The sequence below is a fragment of the Mesocricetus auratus genome, unplaced genomic scaffold, assembly GCF_017639785.1.
Source record: "Mesocricetus auratus isolate SY011 unplaced genomic scaffold, BCM_Maur_2.0 Super-Scaffold_100676, whole genome shotgun sequence".
NCBI classification, from domain to species: Eukaryota; Metazoa; Chordata; class Mammalia; order Rodentia; family Cricetidae; genus Mesocricetus; species Mesocricetus auratus.
Genome location: NW_024429266.1, coordinates 7,341,047 through 7,357,410, shown reverse-complemented (window position 1 = coordinate 7,357,410; position 16,364 = coordinate 7,341,047). Strand labels below are relative to the sequence as shown.

The following is a 16,364-nucleotide window of genomic DNA, read 5'->3' as shown; positions in this document are numbered from 1 at the left end:
GGCAGCAGAGTTTTACTGTAAGTGATTGTAACCTATGTAAGCTTCATTCATAAAAGCGGAGTCTCACAGCAGTAAGAATAGATACCTTATATTGAGCTTCCTAATGAACTTGCCGTCTAGAATGTGCTCAGTCTTTGTAAAAATCAGCAATAGTGGCCTTGTCACGAAGTACGTGCCAGGTTAGGCACAGGGATGTCAGAAAACAGCTGAACAATGGTTCTGAACTTGGAGGTGTCCGTAGCTCACTGGGCTACTTGCCATTCCGTATGTGTACCCAGCCCAGAAGAGTGAGGGTGCGTAGACACTGTCAGTATCTCAGGACTATGACAGAAGCTGCTTGGTTTAGTGTTCTGGAGCCAGCAGTTGATACTGATGGGAAGATTCAGCAGCTAGTCAGAGCTGCCCAGGTTCTTAGCTGTGTGATGCTTAACTGATACAACTCTCTCATGAGTGGCTTCTGCTGCAATAGATTTAGAGCTTTTGACAAGCCATCACATTTGCGGTTCATACCCATGTTTGATGGCATCGTTCCTGTCTGAATTCTTTGAAGCAGTGTGCTGTCTAGAAAGATTATTCAGCCATCTTTCCTCTATATTCTTTTTTCTCTATAACTTTTACCAACTTACATGTGAAAGTATTCAGGAATTTATCTTTAAACTCTTTTACTTCTTGTATTTTAAGATTTATGAATACTTTATTTAAAACAAATGGTAAATTCATTTACTAGATTTATTCTTGCATATTTCCCATTGTATATTTTTATGATTTTATGAAATTGAAGTTTGAATGTTTGTAATTGTACAAATGGCTACTAGACAGCAATTCTCAGATACACAACTGTAGCATTTAAACTGCTGTGAGGTACCTGAGTAGCTACTCAACACTGCGACTATCTCAAAAGGCTGGGTACCTCATTTATATTATGTTACAAATTATATAATTATACCTCTAAGTGATTTAGGACATGGTTCGGTGTAGACAAACATATTAAATCCTAATGACCATTAAATGGCAGATTAGACATTCCTCTTGAAAAATAGACATTATTGTAGGGAAATAAGCATATGTGTAATTCTAACACAAGGAAGTCAGGGAAATGATATAAGAAAAACTCAAATGAAGGAAGTCAGAGTGGAGAGAGACAGTACTGCTGAATGTATACTTAAAACTACAAAACTTATTGTATGATATCAGGTGCCAGGCACACCGTGCATCTGGAGAAGGTGCACTCTTGCTACTCCAGCCAGTGCCCAACTGGTCTGCAGGTCTCTTTCAGACCCTAGTAATTGGCAAAAAAAAAAAAAAAAAAAAAAAAAGAGTAGCTGTAAAACATGCAGCTCAGAGACCAGTGAAGTAGATAAGACTCTCTTGTTTTATTTAAGCTGGTGCCCTTTCCACTAATTGGAAAGCATCAAAAACATCAACCAGTATTGCCAGTAATAGTGTGTTTGTGGAAATTGGTTGGTTTTCTGGTTCAGACTCGGGGGTGTAAGATGTTAATTATAAAGAAAATGTTCTTTAAAACTAGTGGGTAGATTGGCAGTGGCGGCACACAGACCTTTAATCGCGGCACTCAGGAGGAAGAGGCAGGCAGATCTCTATGAGTTTGACGTCAGCCTGGCCCACAACGTGAGTTCCAGGACAGCTAAGGCTACACAAAGAAACCCTGTGTCAAAAAACAAAACAAAAGAATGACAACAAAATAACTGTGTATGAGCATGTGTCCATCAGTGTTTTATCAGCGCTGACCACTGTTGGTGCCCGTGGCACTCACCTCTGATGTCACTGTGCTTCTTGCTTTCCCATTCCTTCTGCTGTTCTTTAGTCTTTGTCGTCTTTAACACTTACCGTCTCATCTTCTTGTCCAGATAGTCTGCATTAGACTGGGAAGCAATACAGTGATCCCTCACAAATGGGTCTGTCTTCTGTGGTACCATAGGGCGGGTGCAGATGCCATCCTGTTTTACAGCTGAGGGGCCTGGGACAGCAGGAGAGCTACTGGATGGAGGAGTAGACTTACACCTACCCTGTCAGCAGGCTTCATAGCCCACACTTGCCGTGAAACCACTTTACAATGGAGGACCCGTGCTCTTGAAATGCACAGCGTTTCATTCGGTTGAACCGTTGGGACATACGCTACTGTGGCTACTGTTGGAGAGCTCGGATCACTGTTCAAATGGAGTTGCTTTGTTTCTAGATGCATATCACAATCTCATCTCCCTTGTGGCTGAATTTATACGCTGTGTGTCAGAAACTGTAACATACACAAGGTGAAATTTTAATGTAAAACACTGAAAAGGCTTACTGTCTGTGTGTGGACTGCATAGGAAGGTACCATCCAGCCTGGTGTTGGTGGCTGACTCTTGTGAGTATGTCCTAAAGGACTGTTGCTGCGTTGGGAGTTTGGTGCCTTTTGAGGTGCCATGCTAGAGCACAGTAGCCCATCGATTCCAGCTCTGGGCTATGGTTGCACCACACTTGCCTGGCTTCCAAAACTGCTCATTTCAAACATTCATTTGGGAGTAGAGATTCCTGGATCACATGTCCGACAGTCAGGCCTTCAGGAACCTGCAGTATTGTCTTCCTAGCTTCCACAAGTGTGCTGTTTTTAATTTTGTTTCCCACCAGGTAAGGGCTATCTCAAGAGTGGGCCCTCTCCTAGAGCCATGCCCTGTCTGCAGCTGTGCCTGCCTCCACAGGGAATCCTCCGCCGGGTCTGTAAGCTCCATGATCCTCCCACCTCGCTTGACTAGAGAAAGGAGGACATTGAGAATGCTGGCTCTGCCCTCCTCCTCCTGGCTCAGCCTGGTCCTCCATGCCTCACAGGAGCCAGGACAGACAGAAAAGGAATTTCCTTGTAACCTTGTATGCAAAGGCACCTGGACTCCACGTCTCCAGGTTCTGAGTGCAGGAGCCAGAAAGCAGCTAGGAGTGAGGATTGATTGAAGACTGAAATATGAAAATTTAATATATGAGAAACTATTGTCCTTTTTAGTTTTGACTTGACTAACCTTAATGGGATAGGGCAGTGTCAGCCAGGTGGCCTGTGTTCAAGTGTAGCTTTGAAAGACTTGAACATGAATCATTTGTAGGATGAACAATATGCTCAGACTTCTGGACCTTCGATATTTATCTAGTCTGTTTCCCATGGGTATGTGGCACACACCACTGAAGAAATGCCACTTAAATCCTTTCACAGGAACAGTGCCTCACAACTCCACATGCTACTAAGTGGTCAGAACTTACACATGATGGGACTATCTCCAGCTTCCTGGCTGCAACTCAAGTTGAAATACTTAAACTTACATCAGTCTACCATAGAATATTCTGAAGCATGAACTTGTGATCATGTGACTACTTCCTTGAAATAGACATTTGTAACATGTATTCTTCCCATCAGCCTCCTGGGTCCCGCTTTAACCTCAAATAACACACGAGACACTATATTAATTATGAAACTGTTGGCCGTTTGCTATGGTTTCTAATCGGGTAGCTCTGACTTAATTATTAACCCATAATTACAAATATATAATTTTGTAAGGACTTATCTTTCTGAGGACGTCAGATTTGCATTCTCTCCTCCAGGGATCACGTGGTGACGACTCCCTTTACTACATTTCCCAGAATCCTCCTAAACTCTTAGTCCCACCTATCTTGCTTCCCTACTGGCCAACAGTGCTTTATTTATACCATTCAAACAAATACACAGGACTTCCCCCATCAGACATTGGCTGAAAGGTGCTAAAATTCACAAGTTATTTTGGAGCCCATTCCTTAGGGTGGCATGCCATGCTCAGAGGCAGTAAGACCACCATATAATCGAGGCACATGATCTAGCTTGTAGGAGCCCATTCCCAAGTGGGATGCCATGCTCAGTCTTGATGCATGAGAGAGGGACCGGGCTCTGCCCAAACCTAATGAGCCAGACTCTGTTGACTCCTCATGGGAGCCCTTACCTGTGAGGGAGAGTGAACTGGGAGTGGGCTAGGAGAGAGGCAGGAGGAGTGGGGGGGAGGCAAGGAGGGATGGAAGGAGCTGGAGGGGTGAGAGGGAGAACTGTGATTGGAATGTAAAATGAAATAAGAAAACAGAAAAATAAAGATACAAGTTATTGGGGGATTTTTTTCTTGGAATCCGTTGGGTATGTAATACACTGAAGCCATGATTCTACCACCAGTCACTAAGCTCGACTTCTTTAATAACTTACCCATTTCCTCATTTAGATCTCGAAGAGTACGTTGCACATGTTTGTGCGTGTAGCCTTCTCCTCCCCTCTCAGGCCAAAGTTGTATATTTTAGTTATGGAAAGTTTAAGGTCTGTGGCAGTACATGTTTCCAGACTGGCCTGCATCACAAAACTGATGTTTGCTTCAGCAGAGCAGCCCAAAGAGTGTACTATTTTTAATTGTTTTCTTTGATATATATATATACTGGTTTAAAATGCAGATATCATCTGTATTTCCTTATGAATTGCTATGTGTATATCCTTGAGATTCTTAGAAACCATAGTTTAAGTATCGAGCCAGCTGTAACCTTTACTCATTGCTTTAAGATTCCACGCATCACCATTGCCCTTGTAGGGAAATAACAAGTTGGCTACCTTACAAGACAGTTGGAAGAAGACAATGGAAATAATGCATGATACAACCTAAAATGTGAGGGAGCAGCAGGTGGTCATGTCTTACCTAGTGTGCATGGAAAATAACATTGGCTGCTGAAGTGTTGTTATTGGTCATGTGATTCTCGAATATAGAAATGATTTTTACCTAAGCACATGAAAATCTTCCCAGTTACCTCAGATTCTCTGAAAAAATAGTATTTAATGCACACATAGAATTTGGTTCAAAAAGCTGTCTTAATAATTTGTTATGTTCTAAGATGTGTGCTTAATCCCATTACCCTCACTGTAACACTCTCTCCTCTTCTACAACCAAATATATGTACATATATGAAAAACAGTTTCACCAGTACCAAGCTGTCCCTAGAAAACTATTGACTGTCACTTGTTTTCTAAATCCACATAACAAACTGTACAAATGAATCCACAAGGACAAGACACTTTTTGCATTATCTTTTGTGTGTGTGTGTTTAATAAAACTGTGCTGAAAGTCACACACATACATATATGTATGACTTTCTGTACGGTTGTGGCAGTAAGGAAATGAACCATTTTAATTTTTACTTATTTAAATGCTTTGTGGTAGGTGAATGTTATTTTAAGGAAGATTTTGTGTATCTAAAGTGTTAGTAAAATTTCTGTACACAAATACTTGCTGTGAGGTACAATATGTGCTGTGTATTTCAAGCTAATAACCAGGGCTTACAGTGGGTCATTGTGTCATATCCCAGTGGTTTCTAGTGAGATGGAAGGTTATCTTACGTGTCAGCCAGGTAGCCTTGTGAATACTTTTGAGCAGGTGAGATAATGGGACTGAATTTTGAAGTGAGCATTGAAATTTATTGGAATATTGGGGCATGTGAGAATCATAACTTTAAAAATAAATGTAGCTGCTATTTGACATCATTACATGTATTTGACAATGTACTCATTTAAGCAATGTAGTTTGTGTTTAAATTGATATATTAGTCCTGTCATGCATTGGAGGCATAAAGGAAACAGATGATCACAATTAAAGCTCAGAGAGATTTGTGGGGGGGGGGGGTAGCAGATAAGCAGACAAACAGAAAAGCCTTCAAACAAAACTTGAAGCATGTTTTTTTTTCTCTGTCTGAGATTCTGAGTTGACATTTCCTAGTACTAATAGTACTAGTAAGAACTTAACTCTTAGCTGGGCGGTGGTGGCGCACGCCTTTAATCCCAGCACTCGGGAGGCAGAGGCAGGCGGATCTCTGTGAGTTCGAGGCCGGGCTGGACCGATAGCCTCCGAAACAATACAGAGAAACCCTGTCTCGTAAAACCAAAAAAAAAAAAAAAAAGAACTTAACTCTTTCAAGGCTGCAGAGATGGCTCAGAGGTTAGGAGCACTGGCTGCTCTTCCAGAAGACCTGGGTTCAATTCCCAGCATCCACATGGTAGCTCACAGCTGACTGTAGCTACAGTCCCAGGGGATCAGACACTCTCTTCTGGCTTTCTGGGCACAAGGTACACATGTAATGCAGACATGCATGCAGATAAAACATCTACATACATAAGTAACTAATTAAAAAATAATTTAGCTGTTTTTTAAAAGAAATTCATTTTATATCCCAGCTGCTGCCTCCCTCCTATCCTCATCTCGAAATCCCTCTCCTCTACGCCTCCCTCCAGTCCCCCAATCCCTATCTCTTGTTTCCATCAAGAAATGATGGAGGGTCCAGGAGACTCCTGTGAGTATCAACTAAACATGGCATATCAAGTTGCAGTAAGTATGGAGGCTGTATTTAGCCCTTTCTTAATTGCTTAATAATGTTTTTAAAATTTCCTTTGTATTACTGTGTTTCTAATATCATATGTATTCAAAGATTCATTCATGTTTATTTTATGTATTTATGTGCATGAGTGTTTGCCTGCATGATTGTGCATATCAGGTACCCTCACAGACCATAAGAGAGTGTCAGATTCCCTGAACTTAGACTGACAACGCAGTTTTGAGAAGCTATGCCGATGCTGGGGATGGAACCCAGGTCCTCTGTGAGACCAACAAATGCTCTTAACTGCTGAGCCATCTCCCCAACCTGATAGCATAGCATTTTTATAAACCATTACAAGAAATGTCAAACCATTCTTTTTAAATTGAAATTGATATTAAAGAATTTTAGTTCTGTCTTTCTTTGTGTATGCCTACAAGATAATTTTGTAAGACTTAAACGTGCACAATATTTTGAGCAGAGATGTGTTTTTTCTGTATGTATGTTTTAAAAAAAATGAGTCATAAAACGTTTTAAAAGTACATTTGAATTGCTTTGATTTGGATTGAAAAAAGGGAATATTTGGCATAAATTTCAGAATGTAAACTCAGTATAATTTAAGTGTGCAGAATTTTATGAAATCTTGAAGCGTCACGCCATCCAGAGGACATGTCTCTGGTCCATCTGCACCCACTCTTAAGCATAGCACCATTCAGAGTTTATATTAGCATATGTATGTATTCTCCTTCTTGAAACCCACAATGTGGCAAGCTGTATACATGAAGGATTCTAGAAGCCCCTGGTCAGCCAGTAGAGGCCACTCATAGCTTGCTGAAACTGGAATGAAAGTGAAACTCCATCATAGCCCTGTTGAGTGTTGTTCAGAGCTGCTTCAAGTGTGCACTGTTACTCAGAAAAAAGACGGTAAGCCGTAGGAAAGCAGTTACCAGTGTGCTTTTCACCTACGCGGTGATGCATCCTTTTCTGTTGAAGCACTGAGATTACTCACGAGGGTGAATAAGTGCTACTAGAAATCTAGAAATATATGTTAGCAATCATACCAGAAGCGTGAATCTATGCATTTATTCATTATAATCATTAACATTCTAATACGCTAGTAATTCTAAATTCCAGGTTCATACAGACTATATATTAACTGGAAAAAGCTGTGCACAGTGGGGCTTTGAAATCATTACATTGTGTACTTTAGTCATATGTCAGTGTATTTGTGTGCTGATAGATAATTTGTGCAATATATATATATATACATATATATTCACACATATTTATATCATCAGTTTAGGATAATTTTTTGTTTTAGCAGGTCTTAAAAAAATGTGTCTGTATTTGTTGAAAATGTGTCCTGATGACTTCAAATTTGAATGAAGCCTGTATGTTCATCAGGTGCTCACTGGGAGGCTGGAGCTCTGCAGTCTCCAATTCCCTCCAGGCTGCCAATCATAACTGAACGGAAAGCCCATCATTTTATGTGATTTATTTTTCCTGTTTAAAACACCTTTCTTGTATTTAGATTTATATTTAGTTTTAAAAAGAAAAAAACAACATGCTCTAATTTTTCTTCAGGTTTCCTATCATGTTCTCATCCAACAATATTGAACCCAGTACAACTGTTAGAAGTTGTCTTATTTGCTGTAACGATTACAACCTGGCCTATGGTCTCTACTGGAGCTGCCAAGCCCCTCTCGCTTTACATGGTCTAGAATTTGCAGGGAGGTCACTGCCTGTGCTTGGATTTATCATTCTGGGTTGAAAGTTTTTCAAGCATATATGTGCCCTGACGGCAGCCGATGTGAATTTCTCCATCTGTCATCTGATAATGCCTCTTTGCTCTTGAGGCCCCTTACTTATGAAACATTCTAGAAAAGCAGACAAGAGCTATAAAGAACGGGAATGTCATTGTTACTAACAACAATATGAGTGCTGTACATTGTTACTAATATCAATAGGCATATTGTATAGTAATTCTTGATGTTTCATAGGATTACTGTGATAGAAGGGTCTCTTAGTTGTTGCCCCCTCCTGAGGAAGAATTCCTTAAGACACTAAGAAGAATGTAGTTAGTGAGGTGTATTAAAGAAAAGATAGACATAGTGTCAGCTGTCATCCAGAGAGTAGGACTCTGCCTTTTGAACCTATCCTTACCTACCTCATTTTCTCTCTGCCTCCGGTTTGATGGGCTTACATGCACCCTCTTCCCAGGACCTCATAGAACCTATTTAACCCAGGAGGTCTTTGCTCCCTTTTGAGAGCCACTTCTGGTCTCTTGGCTGATTGCATGACTATTTACTTGCCTTTGTCTGTCTTCTACTTCAAAGGTATTCACATTGTTGTTTATTAGCTTGTCGATTCTTTAATTAATGCTTCCAAATGGGTTTAAACTCTTCACAGTGAAACACAGTGCTCCAATGGGAAACATTTCATCCTGACTGACAGGGAAATTCATAACCACTCATTTACTTTAGATAAATAAGGCTATGGATATTTTCTCCCTAATAGTGACAACTCTGCTGCTAGGATCAAACTTGTTGTGGGTGTGGTATTTTATAGATGAAGGGATCCTAGTGTGTATTTCCATGCTATTAACAGGTTGAAAAAGATTCCAAACTGGTCTGGGGAGGTAATCTTGTCAATAAAATGATCGGAAGCTTGGGTTTGGTCTGTGCAGCCCAGGGTGAAAAGGCTGGGTGTAGTGGAGCACTCTGTAGTCCCAGTGCTTGTAGGCGGAGTCTCCAAGATGCCTAGTGCTCACCTTGCTCATTGCAGACCCATGGATGACCCTGTCTCAAAGCTGGGCAGTGCCTCAAGAACAGCACTCTAGCCGTGTGCACCTGTACAGCACGTAGGCAAAATCCCAAACTTTGGGGCATTTTCTTAGTTGGAAAACTAAATTATTGTATTAATTTAATAGTGTAATAATTCAGTGTTTGAAATCTCAGGTAATCCAGTTGTCCTCAGAAATAGACTGTTTTCGTTCTTAAACATTATCCTTTCGAGAGGACATTGTCCAAAGCTAAACCTCCTGCTGGTTGAGGGCTTGCAGTGACAGTCCTGATGCACCTGTCACACACCATGTATCCCTGTGCATCTACGCTTGCACTTCTCACATCCAGGAAACTTCCCTGATCCACTTCCCAGTCGCTCTCACAGACACCCAGAAAGGGAAAGTAACTAATTATCTTATTATGTACTGAGTACTCTCATTGTTTAAAACTGTTCAAATGTATGTATCTATGTATGTATGTATGTATGTGTGTATGTATGAATCTCACTTATGTGTGCATGTGTGCATGCACGTGAAGGGCAGAAGATGGCATTGGAGCACTGAGGCTGGAGTTACAGTTGGTTGTACACCACCATGGATGTGCTGGGAACCAAATCTGAATCCTCTTGAAGAACGAGTCCTCTAGCCACCAGACCATCTCTCCAACCCAATGGTCACTCCCATTCTTAAAGAAGAAAATAGCAATGAAGCTTGGAATGTAACTCTAGATTTCTAAGAATTTTTTCTGGTAATAGTATACCAAAAATCACCCAGTTGAATGGAAACTGTATAGTACTTGTCATATAGTCAAGTGTAAGCATAATTCTGTGTACATGCTAGGTCACTTCTGCGTGGTTGTTCAGTTGTGTGCAGCATGCCTTGATACTGTGTTGAGGGCAGTCTGTGACTGCTGCATGCAGTGTGTGTTTCCTCTGGAGCTGGACAGCAGTATCTGAAGGGGCCCACATTCACTTCCTTCTTCCTGGCAGCAGGGGTGGCTACGGAATGGGAACAAAGCAGTGGTAAATTTAGCAAGTTGCTAAGAGGGATGGAGCAGGGCTTCAATTGCATGGAGCTACCTTCCTGGGAGGGCCATTTGCCCGGTTATTCCCCTTAAAGGAGGTGGCTGTGTGCACCTTCACTCTAGTGTTATCATTCAGTTGCACACGTTTGTGGGTTTTATACGTTGTTCCACAGTATTTTTTACTTTTTCACATGTTGTTTGAAAGTAATTGTAAGTTTTATTTTCTTTAATCTGTGCTGGTGCCCACATGGATTGTACCCCTGTGAATTGTGACCAGTCTGTAATATTGTGAGTGTGGGTGGCATAGTAAATATATTACTCACACCTGTCTAATTTGCAGCAAATCTCTAAGAGCAGCTGCATCGGCACTGGTGCCTCACTCGGCTGAAGGACTCTTGGAGAATGTCTGCAGATGTGGGTGGAATCACCGTTTGCCAGACTGGCTAGTATTTCCTCAGCCTTTTTAAAAACTGAGGTAACTTCTGTACACCAGAAACTGACAGCCAGAACCAGTTTCCCTCTGTTTTTGTGGTTGGTTGGTTGGTTGGTTGGTTGGTTGGTTGGTTGGTTGGTTGGTTGGATGGATGGATGGATGGATGTTTGATTTGTTGTTGTTTTGCTCTTGTTGTTTGGGGGGTTTTGTTTGTTTTATTTTTCCCCCTGTCCTCCCCCCACATCCCTCCAGCTCTCACTTCCCATGCCCGCAAGCTTTAAAGTCATACTTTGAAACTTGTCTTTGTATTTTTCCTCAGTGCCTGTCACATGTGCTTGACTGACACATTAGTTGAACATAGTTGAGGCCTTGGTACAGAGCCTGCTTGACTGTAAAGGCGGGCTTTTCTCCTCAGTGTCCTCAAATTAGTCATTATCCTGAGAAAAGAGGAAACTTTTGCATCTGGACAAACTGGCAGGCGGTTCAGGCCTTGCCTCCATTCAGCCCGGAGGCTACAGGGCTTTCACTAGTCAGGCCTCACCAAATTGAAAAATCCTCTTTTGAATGGCAGCCTGCCACGGTTAGTGTTTGTCAGTGTGGGCACTGGGGCAGAATAGTGTGCAGAGGCAGCTCAGTTGCGGTTGAAAATGAGCACAGGGTTGATGGGAAGGCTTGCTGGAGGGAGAGAACACAGCTGCTGGTTTCCCGTCCTGCTGTCGGGGTGAAACTGCATCCCATGAGTCTTAACACAGAGTAGTGTGGCATCCACACTGGGCAGCCCCGGTCCCAATCTCACTGCCTCTTGGTGTGGGTGCTCATGCTGACCCACAGGCTCCCTGCATAGGATGAACACATGTGTCTTTATGCCGTACAGCAGCTCTGAATGCTTTGGATAAGGAACCAGGAGAGACAATGCAACCCTACACCAAAGTGGTACAGGGTCCAAGAGAAATGTTCACTGAATTTTTGGAAAGATTATCCGGAGAAGTAGAATCACAGGTAACTGATCCAGATTCTAGGTGTGAATACTTATAGAATCTTTAGTTTATGGGACTACAAATCCATCTAGGTGAATACTTATAGAATCTTTAGTTTATGAGAATGCAAATCCACAATGCAAACAGGTACTTTGGCCATTAAAAATAAGATCGGCACCACTGGAAGAATGGGTCCTATATTCAGCTAACCTTGAGTATAAACATCAATATACAGAAGCTTGGGTAGGAGAAGTGATTTCTAAAGGTTTGAAGAGGCACCAAGGTGCCAAATGATATAGAAGCTTGGGTAGGAGAGGCACTCCAGAGATTTAGAAAGATATCAAAATACTAAATGCTTTAACTGTGGTGAAATGGGACATCTGAGAAGAAATTGTAGGCAAAGCATTTGTAGGACTAATGCTCCTCATGGGATTGTTTCAAACAATAGGCCTCAGCCTTCTGGATTATGTAGAAGATGTGGCAAAGGCAGACACTGGACTGATGTTGGTTGAACAGAGACAAGGTAACCCTTTACAATTGGGAAACTCCTCGAGGGGCCTCTCAAAGGCCCCCATGTCAAAAGTAGTCTGGTTATTCCCAGTCATATTGGAGGACAGTTTTTCCCAGCACAATTAGAAGATCCACTGCCTATTGTAAATAAGACCGCTCTGGATGATAGATTAGCTACTGAGGATGAGCCAATTGTAACTGGAGGAAACAAAAAATTTATATTTTGGCAAACTTCTATACAGGATCACAGACCCAAGTTACTAGTTAAAGTGAATAATAAGGTGATTACCTGAATTGTAGGCACTGGCGATGACACTAACTAAACCTCACTTCTGACACCAGAATGTCAATATAAAATAAATTGCATACTTGATGAGGGTATAGATAACTATTTATTGTGAAGGTACTTACAAGAAAAACTGGCAACCCAGGTGAGTCAGCAGCTTTCTGAGACAGGACCGGAAGCCTGAAAGAGAGTATGAGTCTCTCCTGCACAGCCTTTCGTTCCCACATCCACATGCGCCTCTAGCCACGCCCAAAGTGGGATTGGTCAGCAAGACAGGTGTCTAAGATCTCTCTCTACAACCACCCATGTCTCAGCTCAGTTTCTGATTCAAGGAGGGATATGTCATCTCTAATGGGAACCTGCAGGAGGCTTGGCAGTGGGAACAGGAAAACCAACTGCTCTGCGTGTCTCGGAAGACCGCCAGTCAGTGTGTTAGTCGTCATGATGGAGAAGAGCAAGACTGGCTGGGATGTGTCTGTGAAACTGAGGGGATAGGTGTCCCCCACCACAGGGTCCCTTGCTTGCACTTCCACTCTGTCTGCAGCTGTCATCTTACACAGTGTGGCCACACGTTCCTCTCACTACCACAGTGTTTTCAGAGGTCAGTAGCAGAGCTGCGAACAATAGCAGCGGAAGCTGACATCACAGCAGGAAACTTACATTATATAGAAATCATCCCTTTCTGGCCCTGGGGTTCTGTTTTAATTTGTACAAGCACAAACAGTGTAAGCAAACATTAGAGCTACACTCACTACTGCTGTAGTAATATTTAGAAACTGAACCCTAAAGATTTAGGGCATGCCATATGATGTCTGGGATCATTATTACTAACACTGACTAATTAAATAAATGTTAACCTCTATGTTCTAAGACTCCCAAGAACTCTTTATTATACAAATACTGCCTTGTTTGAAAAGCAATGTGCCTCTGCTCCCACTATCATATGAGGTAAAAATTTTGGTACTAATAACTGTCTGGCTGGGCATGGTGCTGCACACCCTTAATTCCAGCACTAGGGAGGTGCTGGTGAGTTCAAAGTCAGCCTGGTCCACAGAGTGAGTTCCAGGACAGCCTCCAAAACAATACAGAGAAACCCTGTCTCGAGAGAGAGAGAGAGTGAGGAGAGAGGGGTGGGGGATGTCTTAAAAATAGCAAATGATTTCTTTGTAAAACTTCTCTGGAATTAAATAATCACTATATGATCTGATTCTGGAAATTTTTCTTTTTTGAGGTCTTTTTACTGCATGTGTACATGAATGTATGTATGTGTGCAGAGACAGAGGGGGGCACCAGGTCTCAGAAACTGGAGGTGGTTGTGGCCCCCATGTGGAAGCTGGCCCACAAAGCCCAGGCACTATGCAAGAGCAACAGTGCTGTAACCACTGAGCGGTCCCTCAAGCTGCTCTTCTCATTATGTTTTCATAAATATTATAGATCCTGAATTAATCATAGGACACCTATAAATATTTACAACTCTTTAAATATGTTTATGAAAGGTTAATAATATTAATTAATATTAATGTGTCATGCTAATAATCAATCATGTTAACCATCTTGAAAGTTGAACATGCTCTGACTTTAGTCCTGTCCTGCTTTCCATGGAAGGATACTGTATTGCAGATTGCATGCTCAGATTTGGGGTAAGGGTTCTCCTTGCAAAGACCTTGACCCCTGAGGTGTGACCCTCACTAAATAACAGCACATATACTTTAGTTCAGTGGTTCTCAACCTGTGGGTCATGACCCCTTTTGGGTCACACATTAGATATCCTGTATATCAGATATTTACATTATGATTCATAACAATAACAAAATTACAGTTATGAAGTAGTAATGAAATAATTTTGTGGTTGGGGGTCACCATGCCATGAGGAACTTATATTAATGGGTCCCAGCATTACAAAGGAACTGAAGAGAATAGTCATTTGTGTTTTTCCAAGGCCATGAACAGGTAAACATACATGTAAAGCTATTTAAATGTCTACATTTGATTCTTCAAATCTTCTGTGAATTATCTGCTACAATTGAAGGGAGCTTGTAGTTTTTTAGACATGTCCAATTCTTGAAAAATACCCAGTAAGATTACTTCTGACTGGATTGAAAGCTTACATTTGTATTGTGCTATAAACTTGTTAGAAGCTCTGTTTTATTATATTCCCCCATATTGTTTTCATCAGGCAATTTATCACATGGGTGTATGTGAAATCTCTTCATTTATTAAATTTCAGATTATGTATTTCAAGCCAGAGCAAAGCTTAAACATTTTTCCCGTGAGTGTAGCTTCAGGTAAACAAGCAATTTTAGCCCCGAGAATAGCTCCTGGTCTGTCAACATACTGCTTATTTTTTCTCTGAGATAAAAAGTTCAGTTTTCTGATATTTGTACCAAGATAAAGTCAGTAAACAAGATTAATATAGTGTGGAAAAGGTTGTCAGCAGCCCTGGCAAAGGAAATAAGTTGCCTGTACATAGAACATACTGTAAACTGAATAAAAGTGTCAGGTCCGCCATGAGATAATGTGATCGTGGACGTCTAACAAACCATGACACGGGTCCAGGCGGCCTTTCTCACAGCTCCAGTGTAGAAAATGGATTACGGTGTTCCAGGGATACCTTCTGGAGTAACACGAATCCTACTCCAAGATGGACGAGGGATGTGACCTGCGTGCCGCCCTGCACGCATCGCTCTCAGCCCGCACACTGGCCCTGTTTCCGTGTCTAGGAATGCCAGGGTGGGTGCTGGCATCCTTGTTATTCAGCTTTCCCAAATTTTTTACTTTTTTTAGGCCTTGCTTTTTTATTCTGTTGTGGTTAAATGGCCCTTGTGTAAGTAAACAGGCATGGCATTCATTATGAGGAAGTTCATACCTTGTGGTTGGTTATGGCAGATTCACCCATTCATGGCTACCTTTTCCTCATTTGAGAACCTTGGGTAGAACAGGAATGCTGTGAAGTTCAAAACAGCAGTTGACACTTGTATAATTTCTAATTTTATATAGAATAGAGGAGCAAATATTGTTCCTTTTGCTAAAATTGCATTTCACTCAATATAAATACCCTGATAATTCCTTCCTTTGTGTTAAATACATAAAAAGGACCATTCGCTCCTCCTTTTACAGAAGTCCTTGTGTCTCTTGAATTGACACATCATAATGCAAGCTTCTGTGTTTAGAAATTCACAAAAGCAGCTTCTGCTCGGACGTGTCAGTCAGGTTGAACCTGTTACGTTTGGGCTGACAGTGTTTGGATGGCAGTCACTGCTCTGTCCATAAGCATGGTGTTCACACCATGAGAGAGATACTCTGACAGTGTGCAGAGTGACTCTGTTAGACCAAAGGATCTTCTGTGGTCTAATCTCATTTATGGAGGCCAAAGAGCACTTTGGAGCCTGTTGAGTTGGCGTTTCAGGTGGGTACTAGCATCAAGCTCAGATCATAACTGCCCTCCATCCCTCATAGGACCACTCTTACCAGGGCTTTGGCTCCTTGCCAGCCATTTTGTCTTGGATTTTAAAATTAATCCTCTTTAGTCCATTCAGAATGATATCTTCAGATTGTTGCAGCCCTGCATTGTCTCTAGCAAGCCAATGGTGACTTGTTTTTGTCATTTGTTTTGAAATCTCTTTTCAGACGTCTGCTCCTGACCCCGCCAGTAACAAGAGGATGGTTCACTTTTCCCCAGATGCTCATCACCATGAGTGAGTGCTCATGTCTCTGTAGCTTGCTTGGGTTATTCCATTTGTGTCTCTTAAGAAACTGGATGGCTCCTCCTGAGTGACAGCAGTTTCATTTGTGCCTGCTTTCAAAGCATAAATAAGGCACAGACAGTACAGTATAAGAACCACTGAAATGGAGCCCATGACAGATGTAGAAGGACGTGTAAATACATTCTTTATTTTGATAGAATTTGAAATTCATGCCTAGTCACTGTAATCAGGTCCTATCTAAAAGCATTGAAGTCTTCATGACATTGGCCTTACCAAGCCCCAGCCCTTCTATGATACCAG

At 41.7% G+C, this 16,364-nt stretch overlaps 1 protein-coding gene across 6 annotated transcripts in view; it reads left to right on the top strand.

Annotated features, from left to right (window-relative positions):
* Gpatch2 (G-patch domain containing 2) overlaps positions 1-16,364 on the top strand; it is a 138,439-nt gene that overhangs the window by 76,299 nt on the left and 45,776 nt on the right. For all 6 annotated transcript variants that reach the window (XM_013122292.3, XM_005082444.4, XM_040739242.1 and 3 more), the window contains one exon: positions 15,988-16,055. In XM_013122292.3, coding sequence (XP_012977746.1) covers positions 15,988-16,055 — 68 coding nt within the window. The remainder of the gene's footprint in view (positions 1-15,987; positions 16,056-16,364) is intronic.